The 22,546-nt window shown below is 41.6% G+C and overlaps 1 protein-coding gene across 9 annotated transcripts in view; it reads right to left on the bottom strand.

Moving 5' to 3' along the window:
• Positions 1 to 388: 388 nt before the first annotated feature.
• Positions 389 to 22,546, bottom strand: part of ulk1b (unc-51 like autophagy activating kinase 1) — a 35,611-nt gene continuing 13,453 nt past the window's right edge. For 2 of the 9 annotated variants that reach the window (XM_072661365.1, XM_072661366.1), the window contains exons 11-28: positions 20,940 to 20,990; positions 20,635 to 20,723; positions 19,056 to 19,224; positions 18,822 to 18,882; positions 18,555 to 18,644; positions 13,869 to 14,003; positions 12,872 to 13,011; positions 12,564 to 12,641; positions 10,475 to 10,731; positions 9,225 to 9,388; positions 8,926 to 9,041; positions 7,654 to 7,776; positions 7,363 to 7,547; positions 6,808 to 6,986; positions 6,577 to 6,695; positions 5,098 to 5,255; positions 4,763 to 4,898; positions 389 to 3,726 (exon numbers count right to left, since the gene is read on the bottom strand). In XM_072661365.1, coding sequence (XP_072517466.1) covers positions 3,671 to 3,726; positions 4,763 to 4,898; positions 5,098 to 5,255; positions 6,577 to 6,695; positions 6,808 to 6,986; positions 7,363 to 7,547; positions 7,654 to 7,776; positions 8,926 to 9,041; positions 9,225 to 9,388; positions 10,475 to 10,731; positions 12,564 to 12,641; positions 12,872 to 13,011; positions 13,869 to 14,003; positions 18,555 to 18,644; positions 18,822 to 18,882; positions 19,056 to 19,224; positions 20,635 to 20,723; positions 20,940 to 20,990 — 2,306 coding nt within the window. In that variant the 3' untranslated portion in view covers positions 389 to 3,670. The remainder of the gene's footprint in view (positions 3,727 to 4,762; positions 4,899 to 5,097; positions 5,256 to 6,576; positions 6,696 to 6,807; positions 6,987 to 7,362; positions 7,548 to 7,653; positions 7,777 to 8,925; positions 9,042 to 9,224; positions 9,389 to 10,474; positions 10,732 to 12,563; positions 12,642 to 12,871; positions 13,012 to 13,868; positions 14,004 to 18,554; positions 18,645 to 18,821; positions 18,883 to 19,055; positions 19,225 to 20,634; positions 20,724 to 20,939; positions 20,991 to 22,546) is intronic. The other 7 variants (XM_072661369.1, XM_072661370.1, XM_072661372.1 and 4 more) reach the window with 5 other exon arrangements.

Genomic DNA, 22,546 nt, shown 5'->3' with positions numbered 1-22,546 from the left:
CTGGACCCCACTGACCTTTTGATCATGTGCAGCACTAGCAAAAATAAACAGTACAGCTACACAGCTTGGTAGTTTCCAGAGCTCTCCTTGAAGAAGGCCCGTGCTCTAACTGCTGAACCAGAGAAGACCCAACAGAGGCAGTTTGCTGCATTCAGGTATTGAACCCACAACCTTGACATCAATAGCCCAGTGCTCTAACCACTGAGCCACCACTGCCCCTATAAATTATTTTGCATACATTTATACATTTAAAATAAAAAACTGAAACTATTCACGGTGTCTACTGACACTCACACCTGTAACAGCTGTGTGGACCATGCACTAGTGAATAAAAAACACAAGGGACGTGATTTTAATAGTATTTTATTTGTGTTGTACCTTTTAAAGCAAAAAAAAAAAAAAAAAAAAAGTTACATCTGGTATATGGACATTGAAATAGTGTGTACAGTTCCTTAAGTCACTACTGAGCCGACTATAAGAAATGCTTTACAACAGTCTAGCGACAACGGGGGGGTTAGCAGATTTCTCTTTGGTGGGGTAGAAAGGGAATGGAAAGCATGGTTTCATGCGTTTGCTCGTTGTATGTACAAATGTGGCGCAATAACTTAATTTACAATCCTTATTTACAAGTGGTACTTGGAGATCCGGGTTAAATGCGTCAGTATTGTGGTTACGTATACAGAAGCAGAACTTTCCAGGCTGAAAGTACACAGGATCGGTGAGTTCAGGTAATGCATGATTAGTGTCACCCATGATTATCATTATCGAACTCTAGCTGAACAAACCAATTCCTCAGCTCAGGCAGCTCCATGGAAGCAGTGACCCTCTGCCATCCCAGACCGGAACCTCCGCACCCATAAGGTTTGGATGGTCGGACTGACTGGAATCACGACATAACTCTGCAGAGGTTGGCATTAAGTTCAAAGATGGTGCATATCTGATGTGTAAAGAACAAAAAAATTAAAAATAAGACAAATGTCAGTAAAGAAGGGTAACATCTGAAGAACGTCGGGTCCAGCGTGCCTGGAGTGGTTTTAACAATGGAAAAGAAAAAGAGAACACATGGAAAAATGGTCAAAATCTCAACACATGCAGCAACTTCTTCACCTCGGTCCATACTGTAACTGGCCGTTGTTATACACTGTCAGAGCAATTAGTAGAATACACAGCTCCACACTTCGCCCTCTCGAAACTTAAATCTCCTTATAATTAAAATATGCCTTATATCTTTTTACACACACTGAGTCAGTCCACACACACACACACATACACACATACACACATACACATATTACACTTCGCAAAACTAAAGCCAATATAATAATCTCAACTCAGCTGAATATGATCAAACATCAAAACACACGCATCAGTTCACTCGAGTACTTGGAAACACAGATTAGCACACAGACAGTTAAACCCAACCTTTTTTCAGTGTTTCAATTTTTTCTTCTTTTTTTCTTAAAGGCACGTTTTTCATGTTTTAAATAGCTTTAACCACATCTGACGCACATATCCACTCAAAAAAGCACACAATAATATATCTAAATATTAAAAGCACTCACTGGACACTCTTTAAAAAGAACACTGTGAGTAGCATTACAATGTTCCACCTGTTTCTGAGCCACCACTGAACGTACAGTACTGATCGGCCCCGTATACAGCGCAGGAAACCCACAGAGGGTACAGAAGGTCTCAGGTCAAGACTTGCCCTTTTGTTAGCTGGTCCAGATTATGAATGGTCAACATCTATTATATATAAATATAAAAAAAACCTATGGCTGTTTGTGACTTTGTAGGAGTGAAGGCTAGGATAGATTAGAAACATCTAGAGCAGTGGTTCCCAGCCCTGGTGATGGAGGAGCCCCTGTCCTGAATGTTTCCTTAGCGGCCTACTGCATCCTACAACAGGGAGGGCTTTTTAATAAGCGGATTAATTGGTTTAGGTGTATTGGGACCTGGATAAACACTAAAATGTGTAGGGCAGGGGGGAGTCTTTCAGGACCAGGGCTGGGAACCGTCTAACTGATCATGTAGTATAGAGCCCAAAGAAATGAGCAAAATCACCAGGCTAAACCAAACCAAGTGGAGCAAAAGTTAGAAGGAAGAGCTCCTTATGCATGGGCCTATATTCCTAAGAGATATCCATGTGGAGAGTGTATCTTTGATTAAAACCATAGAAGAACTACTTCTGGTTCCATTAAGAACCAAGTTTGTAAGAGAGACGTATGTATAGTGTGGAGAACCCTTTCAAAGGTTTTAAAGGTTTTTAAAAGTGGATCTTCTATGGCATTGAACCAGAAAATGTCAGTTAAGCTCTGCTGAAGTAAAGGAAACCCCAAATAACAAAGCACTGCCAAGCTTGTTTAACTAAGCAAGGCATGCTGCAGGCTACCAGTCGATTTATTTGGCCCAGTTCCTCAAATAACACCTAAATCTATAAAACAAACAGACGTGCAAACTACATCGTTTTTAATAATGCAACAAGGCCTTTGCGCTCCCTTTTCCTTTCAATAGCCTGTTCCCTTGGTCTACTTCCATTCACACATATGCACTTAAGAAGCACATACACACACACATACACACACATACACATAAATGCATGATTGCCAAACACAACATAAAAACACTGAATAAAAGATTAAAGAAGATCAAAGAGGGAAAAAAAAAGATAAACGTGATCAAGAGATGCCCATCTAACAATCGCTCACTGTCTGTATGATTGATTTGGAGACCCAATGGAATTGGACAACCTCTGAATAGCTTGGTCAACATTCACTAAAGTGCTACACATGGCTACGCTGGAAATCGGAACTAAACTGCTGCTTTGGAACAGAAGGAGAGCACTAGGATGTTTGGGTGTCACCACCACCACCATTTCTTTGCAGCCCAAAACACCTGGTGTTCGATATGGCGGCAGCATCCATCTACAGAACACAGTTCCTTTTCTGGGGCAGAAACATGCATCCAGTGAGCGTGCCTTCTTCTCCAAACTGGAAACTCTCAAAGTCGGAAAGGAAAATAAACTAACAAAAAAAAAAGTGACACTCAAAAAAAAAAAAAAATCAAGACGATCCGACCTCATCCCCCATGAGCTAAATTCTTCTTTATTTCTAATTAACTAAAAAGCATTCAATTTGTCTCGGAGTAGCCAGGCAGACACCTGAACAGATTTCCTGAACAGATTTCTATTCTATAGTTCCAGCCCATGGCAAAAAAATCAATCCGACCGCTGATGAAGACGCAGGTCCAGGCCTGTCAACTGACTGTGATTGCACATTCCCATTATAAAGTGAAATCATCATGTCTGTGTGAAAATAAAGACGTGTACACAGTGCAGCTTATTGGAGAAGTAGTAAATCCAGAGACAGCCTTTGCAGATAGAATGTGAAGGAATCAGTGTGAGCCTGCTTATCGGGAATGCCTGCAGCGCGTCGACCATTCGGGTGAACGGGCCTGATATCGGATGTGTGCACGGTAGCTAGGGAGCCTCTCAGAGCCACTCTCCATTACAAAGTCCACAGCAGTACTGCAGGCATCACCATGTACACTCAGCTGTGGTGTCCATATCAGCAAGAGCTCAGTCTGAGAGATGGAAGCTGGGGGTGGTTTAGAGGAATGTAGGGAAATCGGCAGGCTTAGCAGCAGTACAGCAGAGAACCAAGGCAGGGCTCTACACACACAGGCCAGACTGCAGGGCAGTGAGACGGCGCTCGATACACTGCTTACCTGTGCAGACAAGAGGAAAATCACAGTTAGTGATGTTAAAACGCACTGCTGAAGGTGGTGATTCAACAGGGACCTTTAAGCAGCCTTAGAATATATGGAATACTGTATTTATCTTCACATAGATGGCTATGCTATGCTATGCAGCTCCTGAGAGCCATCATTACAACATAAACCAGCCAATAAAGGCAGAGCTTATGTATTTTCAGCGTGTTTCATTTGGAGGCAAAATAACAGGGTGGTAAACAGGCTTGTAAAATGATATCTGAGCATTTTCACCCAAACTAAAGTTACATACTTACTATTTATACATCAAACAACTTCTATACACACTGATAACATACTGAATAAATGCATTCTAGGACGCCTTTTATACGTGATTACTTATAATGACAATTATTCTAATAATCGTGTTAATAAACCTTTTTACATTTAGAACTGCAATAATCCACTAAAATAATGCTCAATAATATTCAGTATTTTTGGGCCAAATAAAATGATATAGGTAAAATAAAGCTTGGTTTATGGTTGGTTAAGGCCTAGGTTAAAAAAAAATTAATTTAATTTATTTTAAGTGTAAAGTGTAAAGTAAAAGTGGTATTTTTATTTTTGCCATTTCACTAGCATGTACACAGTGCCTTGAGTCACATTTATGTATCCCATATTTTTGTCTTCATATATTTAATAGACTGAATAGGTGAGGTTTAAGGTTTCATACTGTATCGAGCTGATGTTATTCTGTCCTGACGAACAGTGACTGGATTATAATGGTCATAAGGTCAGAGATGTACACCACAAATCACTACAGCAAAAGGATGCTACAGGGCAGGGTTCTTCAAATCCAGTCCTGGAAGGCCGTTGTGCAGCACAATTTGGTGACTCCAGTGACACACCCACTAAACCTGGCAATTATGAGAGGACTTGAAACCAGGTGTGTCTGAGCAGGGTATGTCTAATCTCCGAACTCTGCTGTCCAGAACAGGATTTGAAGAGCCTTGCTCTAAGCTTTTGAAATTGAATACTGTAGGGTCGTACTCACACTTGCTGACGCTGAGGATATCAGCCTGCTCTGTAAGGAGCAGAGACAGACCCTCCATCAGCAGCAGGGCCTTGTGATAGCGTTGCACTGAAGCCTCGCCCTGGTGAAACATCTCATCCAGCGCTGCAGCCTGCACCTGTACACACACAAACAATAACGTCAATCACTAAAACTTGTGAACCACGGTTTTACCATCGACATTTGATAATGAATACAAGAGATTTTGCTCTTTGGGTGGAAACAGTCTTCGTGTGCTGATGGATTGTCAAACCATAAATTGGTTTCCAATCAAAAGAGCCAAATCTCTTGGGATTTGTGTCACGGTTTCCTCATACCATTTGCACAGTGTGGCTAAAGATGAGCCTCTCTGCAGTGATGCTGTTAATGTGATCCATCAGACGGTGCTTGCGGGAAAAAAAGCGCTCCAGACGGGCACTCAGCGAGCGGCACGACATGACACTCGACTTGTACAGGTCGTTTAGCCTCCTGACCACTGAAAGACAGAGATTGAACCACCATCTTTTCAGTTAATCACATGATTCATCTTCAAAAGTCATCTTCAAAAAATGTTCATTAAAACAGTATTAAAACAGCATCTTTATAGAGGGGAAAAAAGCTGTTTTTTTACATTAAGTAGGAGATTAAAAAAATGGGGGACAAGCTTTTCTTTTTTGAAGTGGCTTCTTTATGCATTATTTTATTTATTTACTTATAGATTTCTCCTCATCACAAATGATGCTGGAGTGAGGTATTCCAGGTTATCTTATGAAAAAGCTACCAATGCAACACTCTGGGACAGCTCAACAAACTTAGAGAACTTCAAATGTCAAAAGATGCCTGTGTTGGCATCGTTTTAAATAATGGGCAAGAGAAAGGCGGCCATCCTACCCACCCAGAGGAAGTATGACTAGTTATATGCTCTTTGACTCTCCCAAAACTAGCAGTGATGCAACATGACTAAGAGTCCAGGCACTAATTTACAAAGCAAGCTGGCAATTTCCAGGGCAATTTTTCAACTTAAAGTCAGTTTTATAATAAAATGGACAGAGTTTAACTTATTTCCCTAATGGAAACAGAGCAGGGTGATGCAGGCTACATCTCAGACACTGTGAAACAGTGCCCCTTGTTTGGTTCCTAGATATTCATTCCTACTAGAGACAGAAGAGAAATACTGCTGGAATCAGTCATCATCAACCCAGAGCTTCAATACCAGCCGGTGATGCTCGCCATTCGCAGTCCAGCCTAGAATATTTTAATGCTCCCTGATAGAGCGATGGCGGTGCATCTGCCACAAATAGACGTCAGCAATCAGCAATAACAAAGGCAGCCCTCTTCTCATACCGAATACACGAACATGGATGGAACTGATTTCCCTCCAGGATTTTTATTTTTAGTGGGAACTAAAAACTGATCACTGATCCAATTTGTCCAAAAGTTCAGGCGAGAGGGTGTGTGATTTGTGACTTGAGTTTGTATATGTTCTGTACTAATAATTGTATTACTGGAGATAGTAGTAGTAGCAGTATTTGATACAATTTAATACAATTATTATTATTATTATTATTAAACTGCCTTTGTGCCTTTCTGCCATAAGTGAAACCATGGCAATCAAATGTAGTCTTCATTTTAGAAACTGGCACTATCGGCAGCTGAAATTCTAGCCTTCTGATGAGTAGGTTAGGTTTATGCTGGATGTATGGGGAATTATGGAGTAAAAGCACTGGTAACACAAGTGGTTCCTATTGTCATGATTAGTTCAGAATAATGGAATACAATTTCAGTGAGGATGAAACTCTGAATCTTGGATTACTGACCTTGTTTGACAGTGCCGGAGGGATACAGTTTGCCCTGTTTGATACCCTCCATGGCTGTGTGCAGTGCAGAAGACAGGAGCTCTGCAGTCTTCATATACAGCACCAACTGCTCAGCATAACTGAAACACACACATACATAGAGGACTTTCATTTCCCTGCAGACATGTCCTGCATCTGAGATGAATGGATGCAGTAAGTATGTGTATGTGTGTGCGTGTTTGGACTCCTCACCCCCACTCACGACTCAGAGAGCTGATCTGGTCAGCAACCATGCTCTGCTGCTCGTGCAGACAGGTGGGTGCCGGCTCTGCCTGCTCAGCCTCTCCACCCCTTGCTGTGGCCACCTCCACCATACAGCGAGCGAAGTCCAGCGTGAAGCGAAGCCTACGCAGAGTCTCTGTGTGCTCTTGCTACAGAGAGAGAACCAACACAGACAAAACACTTGATGACCACAACCCAATTTAAATACTGTACAAAAGGCAGTACAATAAATCACTGAACAAATAAATAATTACATTACAATTAATATAAAAATAAACAAATACATTATGATGCATTTTTTTTTAAATTTTATTTTATTTATTTATTTAGTAATAAATATAGAAATAAATGGAGGGGTAAAAAATAAACAAGCTAAAAGAAATAATACATCTCTATCTTCTGTATTCATATTTTATATTAGATACAGGCTTGTTTCTAATCCGTGATTACTGACGGATTCCGTAACTGACTCCAGGCCTAGTCTTATCTAGTCTAGTCTATTCAGACGATGAGTGAAACACTTACCTCCATCAGTGTCTCTTCTGGGAGCTCTGGGGCCTCAAATGTTACAGCTCCCTCTAGGTTAGCAGAGATGTGGTCTGTAAGTCCATAGCGGGGACTAGATCCCTCATAGCCGTCCAAGCACATTCCTGAATGGGGGTAGCGGCTGGTGAGAGATCCCACAGGGCTAATGGAGCTGGATGAGCCTGCTGGAAGACAAAACTCACTCAAGCTGCCGCTTTTTTAAGCTTAATTTCTAAATAAAAATAAACTTGATATCAATTATGTGAGGCTTTAGAAAGCACCCGACCTCACCTGAGAACTTTCTGTAGCGGGATGTCTGCGGTGGTGTGCCTCCGCTGGGCGGTGAGCCCACAGTGAACACTACGCGTGCTGGACTGCCTGAGCCCACTACCATGGTACCACCACCAGAAGGCGCTGTGGAGTAAGAGGAGAATTACAGTGAGGACAGATGGGAGTTTTTAGCAATAAAGACATAATGGGAATGTGAAATTCAGTTTAGTTAAAGCTGCTGTTTTTGTTAATATTTTAAAATAGATATATGTGGTTTAAATATTCTTTGGTTTCAGTTGTAGTTTTAGTAGTCATAATACTGTGCAACACCAGACCGGATGCATGTGGTTGGTGTGTTGTACATTGCAGCAGGATCTTTTCTTTTCTCATGGTCGCCACTGATTTTGGGTATAATTTTTATTTACTCCTGAAGAAAAGTGTCCTAAAATAGGTTAGAAATCATGATTTTTTTATTTTTATGTGGTTTTTAATTTTATTTTTATGTGGTTTTTGGTTTTCAGTGTAATTTATTACAAAAATTAAATTAAGCAATATGAATGGAATAAAAATAAAAAATAGAAATAAAATAAAAGTAATTCTATAATTTTTTTTTTACAGTCTCACCAGCAATCTACTCATTTAACAAGGGGAATTTACTTTTTGGAACACTTCTCCAACAGGTCTCTGACATCAAGCTGAATACTTAATCTCTCTGATAAATGACGTGAATCTCTTCTAATCTTCAAATAATCATGTGATGCGTGTCTCTGGCTATTAGACGCAGCTTGTCATTCTCTGCATGTTGTGTTGTCCTACTTACTATTGGAAAAATACACACTCTCCCTGCATGAAATGCCGCAGTGACCCACTTAGATAACTAATGCTTAGTTTTATGAGACCGCTGAACCTTCTAAGTCATAAAGCCTGCTACTGCCATGAGGAACCAACATGTACAGTAAATAGTGAGGCAAATGCCTTGTGTAATCTTGGCAGGAGTTGACAAGGATTCGGTGTATGACAATTACTTTACCGATGAAACGTCTCATCGGACTTCTCAGAAGATTATCCTGACCTACACAATCATTAATCTCCTATTGACTCAATTAGATATCCAGATACAGCGTCACTCACCCCACAAAAATAACAACACTGTATGGCACCTCTGCATACAGGCCTAATTCCTGTGCTCGTCAACACAACACTAAGTTTAATTCACCCCTGTAGGTGAGGATCCTCACAGTAAGGATGGCTGTGTATATTCTAGTGTCTAATAGAAAGACTACATGAGTTAACCTGTGATGTCTATGGCTCTGTCAGAACTGAGGTTCTCCGTGCTTCCTCTCTCTCCCAGTTGGCCCCCAAACGCTGCCATCAGCAGCATGTCCGACAGGCGGCCTGCGCTCTGGGACCTGGAGGAACAGCAGAGCATGCCCAGGGTAAGCAAGGAGGAGAGTGAAGAAAGACACAGAAGATTGAAGGGGAATTGGGAAAGACAGAGAGGAATTTGACTCGTAAACATGGTCATATGCTTCTTTTCATAAACAGACCGTCTAAAATGCCTGACAAATATCCTCTCCACCCACATCACGTACCTTCCAAAGGCCTTGGCTTCATCAGGCTGGCAGGCAGCAGGCAGGCCTGTGTCTGCCTGGGATGGCCTGCTGGCAGATGATGGGAAAACCAAGCCCTGCTGCGTCAAAAAGGTGACCATGTTGGGGGAGCTGGGTGGCTTAGGGAACTCAAACGGGGGCATAGCCTGGGGAGAAGAATTTTATCTGTCAATGATGAATTTTATACTCCACCGTAAAAGGTGCAGCTGTTACATTCCTGTGCCAGAACGTAACGGCTGCACAGTTTAAGGGGGACCGGAACATTTAAATGAGAAGCTGTGATGGGTTGGATCAGTTCTGCACAAGTTAATATTGATGTTTGTGTGTGAAGTCCTTAGTTAACAATACTTTTTTTTATGCAAGTAAAGCCGTCGCTCTTTTCACATGTTTATACTTTTCCAACTGAAGGCAAAAAACCCGAATAGCTATGGACGAGGCCTTGTTTACCAATATACTCATAAGAACCCTATGTTTGTCCAAACAGTCTAAGCCAGCTTCCCAATGTAGAATTGTTGGCAGCTATGCTCTTATAATGATAGATCCCATTGTCCCTAAAAATATATCAAATGCCATATAAAAAAACAGCTACTTTCAGTTCTGTTTGATTGCTAATATGTCAGTATGAATGCAAAGCAAATCAAGACTAAAATATAACAGTATCATTTTCTGGCAAGCAAAAACACATTAAGAAAAAGTAACATTATTTATGCAGCCTTAAATCATTTATGTAGTCCCTTCTAGTCAGCTGTTTGCGCTCTCTATGTGAGTTTACACCACACTTACACCTGCTCTGGAGGAGGTGTGAAGATTTGGTCAATACTGAGCTCTATGTGTGGTGCAACCATGCTTTCGCTGAGTAGTGTATAAAACTCTACTCAGTAAATTCTCACATTATGTCCAGCCTACATTTCTGAACTTATGCATATGCATGGTCAAGTCCAGTCAAAAGAAGATATTGCTGGAGAATGAAAGCTTGCTTTCTCATAAACCTGGTATTTTGTCCTTTCATTTGTTGCAGTTATTTATCATCATCTAAGTAACTTTAGATGGTATACTGAGTTTGAATATGGTTTAAACCCCCCACTGCAAAACTGGGGCTGGGGCTTAAAAAAAGTTATTTATAGCCCAATAGCCGAGACTTGGTCATACCCCAGAATTAATTCCAAGCTATACTAAAACATATATATTTAGCACAAAACAACACAAACACCACACAAACAACGGCCACATACTCTAGATGGGGATCCTAGGATGGTGGGCAGGGGGCTGCGCTGCATCAGTTCGCTGAGTCTGGGAGAGGAATGCAGAGGCCTGAGGGCCATCATGCCCCCTTGAGGGGCCACCACCGGGTCCGAGTGCTGCTTCCTGATCGTCTGCCTGCAGCCACCAGCAGCCTCCAGAAGACAGGGGGCGCTGTGGAGGCGTGAGCCCAGCCCCTGCTGCTGTTGCTGCTGCTGCGGCCGGGCCTTGGTCTCTGGAATCTGGAGAGCTGCAGTAAAAAAGAGAGAGAGCAGAGAGAGGTCCTGGGTGAACTGTGCTGACGTAAATAACAGCATGACACAGACCAGAGGGCAGATGAATTATGAAACAACAAGAGGGGGAGCGGTGGGAGAGGTGGGCACTGTGAACCTTCTGCCTGTGCTCAGCAATTCAGACTCCCAATATAAATTTGGTGACAGGGCAAGCAAGCATTCAGAATACAGTGTGTGTGTGCAAATATGTAAGAATGTGTCCCAGCTTGTCTCAGCAAGGTGTTAATATTCCTAACAGATGTTCCAAAACACACACTGGCAAGAATCTTGACAGTTTCCTCTGAAAACGCTGCAGAATTTGATGTATCTGTTTGTAATCTCAGTAAAGCACAGCACAGCGTATGGTGCAGCAATGAACACGGCAGACTATTCAAATGGAAACGTTTGGGCGATCCTAATCAAATTCTATGTTTTATAGACGTTGTAAGTGAAAATAAGTACACATCGTCTATAGAGAGCGTATTTCTGTATGTTTAATTGCAAAATATCTACTTAATTTCATATTCTGATAGAAAATTAAACAGAAATTATGGTTAATTAAGTTTTACATTTAGCAAATATTTAACGTTTTACAAAAGAGAATATAGTTGTGCTCCAAAATCAGTAAAAGAAAATATATTAGTTAAGTTTCCAGTAAAGAAATTGTTAATTTTCATTATTTTACCTAGAAAAAAATGTTTTTTTTGCATACACTTTTAATAAAAAAAATGCTATAAATGATAGAAATCAGTTTTGTAAAATCATAGTTGTAAAACATGAGTGAGACCCCTTTAAGAGGTCAGTGTAAAGATTCTTTACTAATGTAAAGGCTCGTCATACTCACAGATCTTTTACAAAAAGCGGTTCTTAATATTAAGAGTGAACACTCATACAAATAAAGGTGCTGCAGAAGGTTCTTTGCACAGAAGAACAATTTAGGTCCCATAAGGAACCACTTTTTGTGTAGGAAGATCGGTAGAGAATCTTCATGTGGACTTCTTTAAACCTTTAAAAGGTTCAGACATTCATCTCTTTTACAAAAATGGTTCTTTAATGGCAGCACTTATGAAAATATTTTAATTGGATAATTGACTGATATCCATCTAGTGCTACTGGTTGCTTACAGGTTCTCTGTAAGTGGTCTTGTGCAGACATTGTCCTCAGAAAAGCATGACAAAAAAATCATAGCACTGTCCTTTTGCCTAAAACGAATTATGCATACACTCAACAATGAAAGTGCAATAAAGGATTTCTTATTTTTTAACCAACCGTTTTACTATATTAATGGTTTTAAAATGTGGGTCTATTGCTTTGATTATCCATTTAGTTCAGTTCATTCACAAACTTCGAATGAGTGATAACTACAGAACATATTCGATTATATCTCAAAATGCATGGTAGATATTATGTGTATCCCATATTTTCCCAGCGCTGGTGACAACGCGTCTCTAGGGTCATCATGGAAAATTGCTGATATAAAACAAGCTACTCATGAACTCCTATCAGCACACCTTGTCACTCCAGTCCCACAGGAACACTTACCATTCCTCATATTTACTGTGTTTCACTGACAGCACACCTGAACCCAGCCTTCAGCTCTTGAGTGGGACTTGATTACATAATTATGTGGAACAGCTGGGAGTCCTCAGGGACTGCATTTAAAGTAACTCGGTTACCTCATTCATACGGTCTGAAACCATTAAGCTACCGCATAGTTCAGAACACTATGAGTGCAGTCGCTTCATGTTTGTGTTAAGAAAAAACAAAAATGTGTGCCTGCAGGGAGGACATGGAGGGAGGATGCTCTCACCTCCGCCCCAAGAGCCCCTGTGGCCCGTCTCTGTGCCCAGGGGGGCAGCCTGGCCTGGCAGCTCAGGGATGGTGCCCACTTTTGAGACAAAGAGCAGAGGAAATGGTTGTTTAAGAAACACGCAGTTGACATGCTTCCACTTCCTAAATCCACCAAATATCGTGCTGTGATTATAACAGTATTCAAATATCTCCAACAAGAGACCGTCTCATAACAAATAACAAATAATAACACAGAAGGTTTCATTCATACCAATCTTTCATCTTTTTGCTCTAAATACTTCAGACAGAGCGCCACCTAGTACTCACCTTGCGGGGAGAGCTGGAAAGGTTTGGAGCCTCCCATAGACAGCCTGCGAGAAGGGAGGGCTCCAGGGTGCGGGGGAGATGGGCCCATCCTGCCACAGCTCAGAGGACTGCCACTGCTGCACCGCCGCATTGGGCCACACCTACACCACAAACACAAACATACACAGAGATGGTTGATGTGATGTTGCTAGGTGGTTCATATGACACTGCTTTGTGGCTGCTGTGCTAAGTAAGTTCTTTAGTGGACACTAGTGGTTGCTATGGTCTTGCCAGAAGGTTGACATGATGCTGCTTAGGGATTGCTAGGTAGCTGATATGGTATTGCAAGGTGGCTGAGTGACTAGTTGGTTGCTAAAGTGTTGCTAAGTGGTTTCTAAGTTGTCGCTACATGGTTGCTATGGTTATGCTGGATGGTGGATATAATGCTGATAAGTGACTGCTAGGTAGCTGATATGGTACTACATGGTTTTGCTTGGTGGTCGCTAATGAGTTGTTTAGTGTATTGCTCGGTTGCTACGTGGTTTCTATGGTATCCCAGGTCGAAGTTTTTTCCCATTAAAACGTACAGAATATAATCACTTCAGTGCCATGTGTTATTAAATGTCATTTATTAACAATAAATTAATGAATTACGCCCCCCCCCGAAAAAAAACAAACAAATATTGAATAATTAAAATAGTATCCAGGGCTGAATTCATTTAATCTAGGATCAAAGCCCTGCCCTAATCACATGATCTTACTGAATGTCTAGCCTCTGTAGGTTTGTACTGTATAAGGAAAGCACTGTTTAAATCATTACTAAATAAAATAGCCATCAACACAGCAGATTATTCCAACATTGTGATGGATGTTGGTAGTGTAAGTAGTTTCAAGCTGTGTGAGACAGGCATGAGACACTCCGTGACCCCTAGTAGGTAAATCTGCAGATGAAGAGGTCCAGTCAGGCTAGTGTGTGCAGTGTGCAAAAATCAGCCTGAATGTGTGTGTGTGTACTGACCGTGGGGAGCTGTCCTGGCTGGGTGAGTGCAGGTTCTGCTCCATTCGCTGGTAGTTGTGAATCTGAGTGGGCACTGGAATGGGTACAGACTGACCATAGTTGCCATAGTTACTCACAGAGTATTCAATGGGCCTGCTGAGATGGAGGGAAAGAAAGGGGAAATGAGAGACAAAAGGACAAGGACAAAGGGAGAGGAAACGGTAAAGATCACAATGATGGAGCATATATTAAAGCATATATTACACTTTTATCAAAGCCTTTTTAATTAAACTGCCCTAGAAATGACTTCTAATAAAACTTTTAGGAGATTTTAGTAATGAGAAACTAACAGAGGATAGAACTTTGGCTTTATTAGCCTTCACCGATGCTGTGAGCTCTATAAGCACACTAATGGGGAGGATGGTGTCTTTTAAGATGACTGGAAACCAATGTTATAGTTGCTCATAAAGTGGTAATGCTTAGTTCTACTGAGCTGAAACCTACACATACACGTGTTCAGTTCAGAGGCCTAGCAGAATAACACTTCTGTGGCCAATGCTGATCTTAGGGAGCTAAAAAAGAGTTTAACTGATTCCCACTTCCAGTTTCTGGGCTGTTGCTATGCAGCTAGGGTGAAACTATTTTGGCTAAGTGGTTGCTATGGTGTTGCTAAGGCATTGGTATGATGTTGCTAGGTGGGAAATATGTTGCTAGACTGTTTCTATCGAGTTGCAATGGTGATAGACTGTTGCTTTCCCTTGTTTAGTTGTATGGTTTTCCAGGTGGTTACTATGGTGTTGCTGAGTGGCAGCTATGTTATCCCAGATGCTTGCTGTGGAATTCCTATTATGTTGGTATCCCAGGTGGTTGCTTTGGTGTTGCTAGAAGGTTTCCATTTAGTGTTTAGTGGCTGCTAGGAGGCTGATATGGCGTTTTAAGGTGCATGTTAGGTGGTTGTTATTCTGTTAAGAAAGTAGTTGTTAGGGTGTTGCTTGGTTGGCAATAGGCTGTTGTTATGACATTCCAGGGGGCTCAGGTGGTTGCTCAGGTGCTACCAAGTGGTTGCTGTGCTATCCCATATGGTTGGTTGTGTGAAAGCAGTATATCTGTAATGCACAGACTTTTGTATGTAGTGTATTATGTAGTGCCAATGAGACAAAAACCCCACAGAAATCTGTTGCTACTTGTCCGGCATCACACAATCAGACCGAACAATCTGGAGTATCTTGAAATATCTTGGTAACGGCAAATTACGCAACCAAAACCCAGCAGAAAAATAAGACGAAAAAGAAGAATGTAAATTGGGTAGAAATATAGCTGTGCATTGCTTTGTAATTTAATGTAGTAATCTGGGCCTTACAGACGGATGTGACAGTCAGCCAAACATATCTGTCTAACTCTACCACTAACACTTACACTTATTTCCTTTGGGTCACAATTTATACTACACTTAATTCACTCACAAACCTATTTCCTCTGCCCCGGAAATCACTCGCACTCTTCCAGGAGGACACTTAATTCTGGTAGCTCTCCGATGGTTTCCTCGTTACCCTGTCTCAGGACTATGGATCTTTTCTTTGCTGATGGAGTTTTCTACAGTTATTACAAGAACCTGCCTGCCTACATAATCTGCTGGCCGGTGCTGAGTTTGCACTTAGTTTTGCATGTCAACATAAACGAAAAGGACTCACTGCTGACTTCAGCAGAAACAAAGGCAGTCACACTCTGATCAGTACTGAAGGAATAGCTGCAGAAATCTCTACCTGTTCCATATTTCTCAGAGCGGTTTGGTCACCAGGATGCTGCGAACGTCCCAAACCAGAACTCAGAAAAAGGCACTGCAGTGGTGCAGCTCCTCTCTGTGCTATATAAGCACCAGAAGCATGCCTAAAAAATGCATGCGCACTTCTACAACTGCACCACTGAGGATATTCTAAACAGATCATACAGCTGATGCCACACAGATGCTAATCACTTGCGGCTATGAAACAATACTACAGACACTCCGAAACACGATCTTCAAAGAGTGCTGCAAAACCGAAACACTCAACAACAAACCCAAGACACACCTTCTATTCCCAGGCAGCAGCACAGAATAACACTGAACAAACAGAGAGCACTGACAGCCATGCGCACGCTTGCATCCTGCCAGAAGCAAAGTCCTATTCTGCAACACTGATGTGAGGCTCTGTGGCTGCGTCTCAATTGCGTACTACACCCTAAATGCTATAATGTATAGATTGTGTACTACTTCTAACAGTGTGGGTTTGGGAGGTCAATACACACAATGTTAACGTACTAATCCGTTTTACTCGAACAGGAAGTGATGAAATGTTGCAAGTTCACCAGCCGCCACTGCACTTGCTTCAATATCCGCCACGGTTTCATATAATTGTTTTAGACGTGAGTAGCTCCTCCCTTTCCTTCCTTATTGTGGGATAACAGCGTCCATCCTTATCACACTCGAAAACCGACCAGTTCTGAGTATGTATCTTGGATCGGAGTATGCTCAACTTTGACACTTTTATCTATACTACATACTTCACACTCAAAAACTAGTTGGGATTAGCCATAACTATGGAATTGGGACGCACCCTGTGTGTACACTTCAGTACTGCAGTGCATTGTCACATACGGAATGTCAGAGAGGAATAATACTATACATTACTATTCATTTAATAAGCATGGGACTTTGCTTGGGGTGAAAAAAGCTCAGATGCTGTTTTACTGGTCTATTTACATCTCTGTTATTTTGTCTCTAAATGCTGATAGTGCTCTGATTTTTCCTTTTATTGAGGACTTTACAAATTCATTAATTCATTTATTCATTATGGACGCTGGCACAAGAAAAAGCCATGGTCACAAAGTCTGGTTCTAGTAGCAATCCATATTTCCATATTCAACATCATGGCTTTTTCTTGCCAGCATCCATAGAATTCATCTGAATTTGTAAAATTGTTTTTGCGTTGCTGGGTTTTTGTTATACTGTGTTTTACTAGTCAAGGCAGGTGAAACAGTATAACACACAGACGACTTCAGGAGAATATGCTGTTTTTGATTATGGAAATATGGATTGCTACAAAGTTCGGTTCTTGTAGCAATCCATATTTCCATAATCAACAACACCATATTCTCCTGAAGTTGTCGCTGTGTTATACTGTTTCACCTGCCTTGACTAGAGCGTTCGCCAGTGGGCTGGGTTCATGTCAGGACTGTTACAGTTTTGGTATTGGCTTGTTTTACAGCCCTGTTTTAGTTGGTGATTTTGCTGGATTTTCTGAATGAATGGTGTTACTCAACTATGTAAAGGAAAGTACCATTTCTTAATGTAATTTTATATTTTCTTTGTTACACATTTGTATTTAAGAACCATTAGATATGTAAGCTCTCTGCAAGGGCTGTAGCACTAAAGTCAGGTTTTGGTCCCAAGACTACCAATGAATGGCCGCAGTCTTGTCTAAGTCTCTTGGTAATAAGGACTCTTAAGGCTGATTTAAGCTTCAGCATCGAGTCAACACAGAGTCTACGGTGCAGACTGGGCGAGAGGCCTACGCCGTTGTGAGTGTTTACATTTGCGCGTAGATGCGTTTTTGAGTCTGGCGAGGACGGTTGATGACGTTGACTCTTTTGGCGTATTACAAATGCCAGACACTAAAACTGAGCGGATTATATTGGAGTTGGAGCAAAAGAGCGGTTTACTTTTACTAAAAAGTCTGCAATGAAAGCGAGAGAGGCGTCAGCTCTCTGCAACCATTTATCTCCCATGGGTGTGCGCACAATCCATGATCCATGTTCGATCAGCTGAATTAAAGGCCGATGGGGTAGGCGGAATACGATGCTATGAAGCGGACCAATCACAGTAGCTGCGCTCTGCGTCACTGTAGCCTATAGTTACATTTCTGGAGAGGCAGGCATCAGGCTACAGCATAGATTTGACACAGACGCATAAATTGTCCTTTATACAGGCCACTATTAAGATAGACCTGAAGGTAAAGAGAAATATTTTAACCTTATATTCTTCAAAATGTATTATGTTGTTATTAATACAAAATGATGGAACAAACATTTGTATACTATATTTAGCTATTTATTTTATTTTTTAAACCGTGTATATTCATTTTTTTTTTTTTTTTTTTTTGTATATTACTTCATCCCTCTTAACCTTGTTTGGATGTTTGGACACCCCTGCTTAGACTGCCAGCTTTCCTAAAGAGAACTAGACTGACTTCTGTAATGCTAAGAGGATAATACACTAATACCTATTAACCTTCTTATAATCCATATTTGCTGTAGTTGAAATACTGTGCAAAGAATGAACACACTACAAACTTCAAAATAAAGAAATCTTTTCCAAGAGAGCTTCTTGAAAGCTTATTCCCATTTCTTTTTATTGATAGGGAAATCAAAACCAAATAGAGTGCAACCTTTTTTACAGCTCTGATCGTTAGATTTGCATTTAACTCCCTGATGCATTTTGAGAAAGTGTCCTGTGTCTTATTCCAACAAAAATGCATTGATACTGTGAATAGCCATTTCTGCCCACAATCTACTGCCAATGTGGACATTATAATGCAGGCAATGTTCAATACTGAGTGGGACGTTACGGTCTGAATAGAAAGTGTGAGGATTCATTGTGCCTTGATTTGACATTGATCCTCTGAGAGAATCTGACAAGAGCATGGACGTGACTGTAAAATGCTGTCTTACCCTGCTGGGCTTGGAGAGCTGCTGTAGGAGGGTGAGCGTGGCGGGGTTTTGGCCTGACTGCCCTGACTTCCAGACGCCAGGAGAGAACTCCTGCCGCAGAGAGGGAAAATGAAATTTCACTTACTCTGGCGACAGTGTGCGAAAGAGCACCTTGGTGAAAGATGAGACTGTGAAGAGATTTTGTATACGCTACAAAACAAGAGTCCTTTAACAATAAAGCCCTCCTTCAAGCTCCAGTGAAGAGATAAAAGAAGGTAGGCTTCTCACCCGCTATACATCAAACTGTCCTGAAGCACCTTCCCTGAGGGCATTTCGCATGTGAGCTCACCTAGCGAGAGAAGACAGAGAGAGGGGGTGTGGAAGAGTGAGATGTGAGTGAATGACAAATGGTCTGGATCCTACACTAATAGGCTGTCACTTGCCATCCTGTGACTGAGTGTGATGGTAGACCAATCTTGTCCATATGGTCTAGAATGGAGATGAGCAGAGAGTTAGGCTTACTGGGGAAATGAGCTGGAACCATGACAAAATCGTCCGTGTCACAGGAGGAATTTTTACTGCTGCTGCCGCCGCCACCGCCTCCTGAGTCTTTCAGCAGATAGCCTGGGGAATCCTGGGTAGGGGAGGCTAAAGCTTTTGCTCGAATCTGCTGGATCTCACCAAGGGACTGCTGTGGATTGAGAGAGAGAGAGAGAGGGAGAGATACATATAGCTGTGAGTGATATGAGGTGCATACCTCAGATTTAATGTGCAATCTATGTTAGATCAATACAAGATGACTACAATATTAATAAAGGAACTATCTGAGCTGGATTAGTTTTGCCAGAAGGTCTGTAATGTAATTCCTAGGGGACTTGCCTGGCCAACCAGCTCCACATTCAGTAATTAACACCATTGACACCACAGCATGGGGCAGTGCTTTTTTATTATTATTATTATGATTACTGTTAAATTACCAGAAGGTTAATTTGAACAGAACTGCCATTGCTTAGCTCTGGGTTCAGCCAATTTCAATGACTCCACATATGAAAACACTATATAACATTAGAATAAACACAAATGAACATAATCACAGTAGTCAGTAATAAGAATATGTTGTTTTTCAGTAAAGCTGCCCTTCTCTGTGAACTACAGACATGACAGTAGTGGCTCAGCGGTTAGAGGAACAGGCTATGGACGACGAGGTTGTGGGTTTGATACCCGGGCTCGGCAAACTGCCACTGTTGTGCCCTTGAGCAAGCCCTTCACCCTTGCGGTTCTCCGTTTGCTCACTGATGTGTATATATGCGTTTACTGTACAGATGGGTTAAAGGCCAAATTCCATCTGTGTCCAACGCCAATGGTCAGTCTGTCTGTCTGTCTGTCGATTTACTTTAATGAAGAATTAGATAAATCAGGTGTCGGGTGGGAACTGGCAACACTGGCCTTCAAGTACAAAGGACAAAAACTCTCTCTTAACTTTCAAAAGAATTATTCTAGAGTCATTTTGGAGAATTTCTATTGGTCTGTTCATCAATAAGTTTTGGTACAATGTAAGGAACAACTGCCAAAAATGGCAAAAATAAAAAAAAATGGAGATGCATGTTTGAACAGCTATGATTTATTCAGTGTTTTGGAAAAGCCCAGATAAACAGCTCTAATATAGACACCTTTCCTTAAAGGCCAACACTTTTGCCCAGTACTGCACAGCACAGAACTCCCACAGGTTAAACTAATCTAGCTATAAAAGGGATAAATTCAACACAAAAGGGTCCAATCTATAACTGGAACTCACTATAAACTACACATTTAAACTCTTCAACTTCAAATGTTTAATTGTGGCATTTTTACACCTGCTGTTGATTCGGGTTCCAGATCACCAGGGTGTATGTCTACTTGGGTCTACCTCAGTCAGGAGGGGTCTGCTGTTGAGTATTAACCTAAAATCTATACACTGAGGCTGCAGCCTGAACTGTTTGCTGTGCTAACAATGCTAATAAATCACACATAGGGTCAGAAGTGTATCAGGCAGCATAAAGAGAAAGGGCTAGTCAGCAGCGCAAATGAGCTGTTCTGAACACACACACACACACACACTTACAGGTGGTGAAGCAAGGTGTGAGGTGGAGGAGCTGCTACATGAGCTTGCAGAAGCCGAACTGGGAAAACATGTCAGGGTCACCGGTGCCGCTGTAAACATGCAAACACACACACACACACACACACACACACACACACACACACACACACACACACACACACACACACACAAAATCCACCATTAGAATCTTGTTTGGCAGGTGAAATACAAACTGTCTAGTCAATCACAATCACAGCAAAACAGCAAAAGAAATAAAGAACACAGAAATGGCAAAGAACAAAACTGAGGACTGAGACGAAACTCACACTTCTTCATGGTGGAGCTCGCCTCAAGGAAAGGGTGTTTGAAGAACTCGTCTAATATTTAAAAAAAAGAACAAGTTTAAGGTTACACATCATCATGTGCTAATCACACCACATCTGACATGAGAAAAGCATGGATTGAAGTGGTCTTTGAAAGAGAGAGAGAGAGAGAGAGAGAGAGAGAGAGAGAGAGAGTGTTTAGACTGTTATAATAATGACCAGAAAGCCACACACATTTGCCACGGATTCCGCCTAGCTTTGGAATACACCCTGATTAAAGACTAATTTGGTGAAAAATCTCATTTGCAACATTTCTCCTTAGCCCAAATGTAGCGAAGCAGCCAAGAGGTTTCGCTTGCTGGCGTGCATACACTACTATTCAAAAGTTTGAGAACACCCTTCTTCCAGCTTTTATTGACTTTTGGGAACTTCAGGTCGAGTGAATAACCTCAAAAGGTACAAAGGTAAGCCGTAGCTTCTGCGCTTTTGAGGAACAAAATGATAACGTCTTCAGAAGAATAAAGGGGGTCATTACAAGGAACAGGTCATTGATAACAGCTGTGTCGTAGCAATGGAAGTAAATTGCGCTTTGACAACTGATGCCAATAATTTATAATTTACAAACCCTTTGACTAAAAGCAGTGCTGGAACAGACTGTTACTGCACTCTCTACCACAACAGTTACACAACACTGCACACTCCGACTGCTCTCATAATGACTAGAAAAAAAGACCCTTAAAGAAACACAGACAGAGCAGATTGAGCATTCTAATTACAGATAAAGCCAGAGTGTGCCGAGTGTATACAGTTTCCTACACTGTCATAAGAATACAGTAAACCAGAGAAAACTGATCAGCTTTGCTATAGGAAGAGGTCTGATTGACTGAAATATACAACAGCATCATAAGACCAGTTTCTGAGAGTCAACAGCTTGTGTGATAGACAGCTCACGTGACAACAACTTGTAGCTCAGCGTAACACTGGATCAAGACTCAGCTGTGAAGAGAAGACTTGGGGCCCTATCTTACACTCACAATGCGCCTTGCTATCTTACACTCCATTAACAGTCTATCTGCACGCCCTCTGCCTGCGCCGTTTAAATAGCAACAGGGCTTGCAAATATATCTACGGCGATGGGCGTGGTGGTTTCGAAATGAGGTGTGTTCAGGTACATTTCTGGCGGATTGCTAGCTTGGCAACGGAAAACACAGGAGCACCACTGACTGAAAACAACCTAGGCAGACGTCAACAGTCAAGCGTTCATTGCTATTTTGGAAGTGAATTGTCAACACAGGTGTGTGTCAAACGAGCGTACACATCCGCTTTGCACCATTGAAATAGCAATCCACCAAAGTCAGATTGCACCAGGCACTTAAAGGGAATGGCAAGTGACACACTGATTGGCTGATTCACACCCATGATTAATTAAGACACTTGGTACATGTCTTTTGTGCATTTCATTGCCGCACAAGGCGATAGCAAAGACACACTGACACGTCCTAAATCAAGCTGCGTGGTGTGCGGTTGACAGCTCGCCCAAAGACGGCCAAAATAGGGCCCTTGGAGCAGCAGGATTGACAGGTGGAGTGGCAGTAAGAAAGCCATTGCTT

Source organism: Salminus brasiliensis, chromosome 18 (genome assembly GCF_030463535.1).
Source record: "Salminus brasiliensis chromosome 18, fSalBra1.hap2, whole genome shotgun sequence".
Lineage (NCBI taxonomy): Eukaryota > Metazoa > Chordata > Actinopteri > Characiformes > Bryconidae > Salminus > Salminus brasiliensis.
This window is presented reverse-complemented; position numbering and strand designations above follow the sequence as displayed.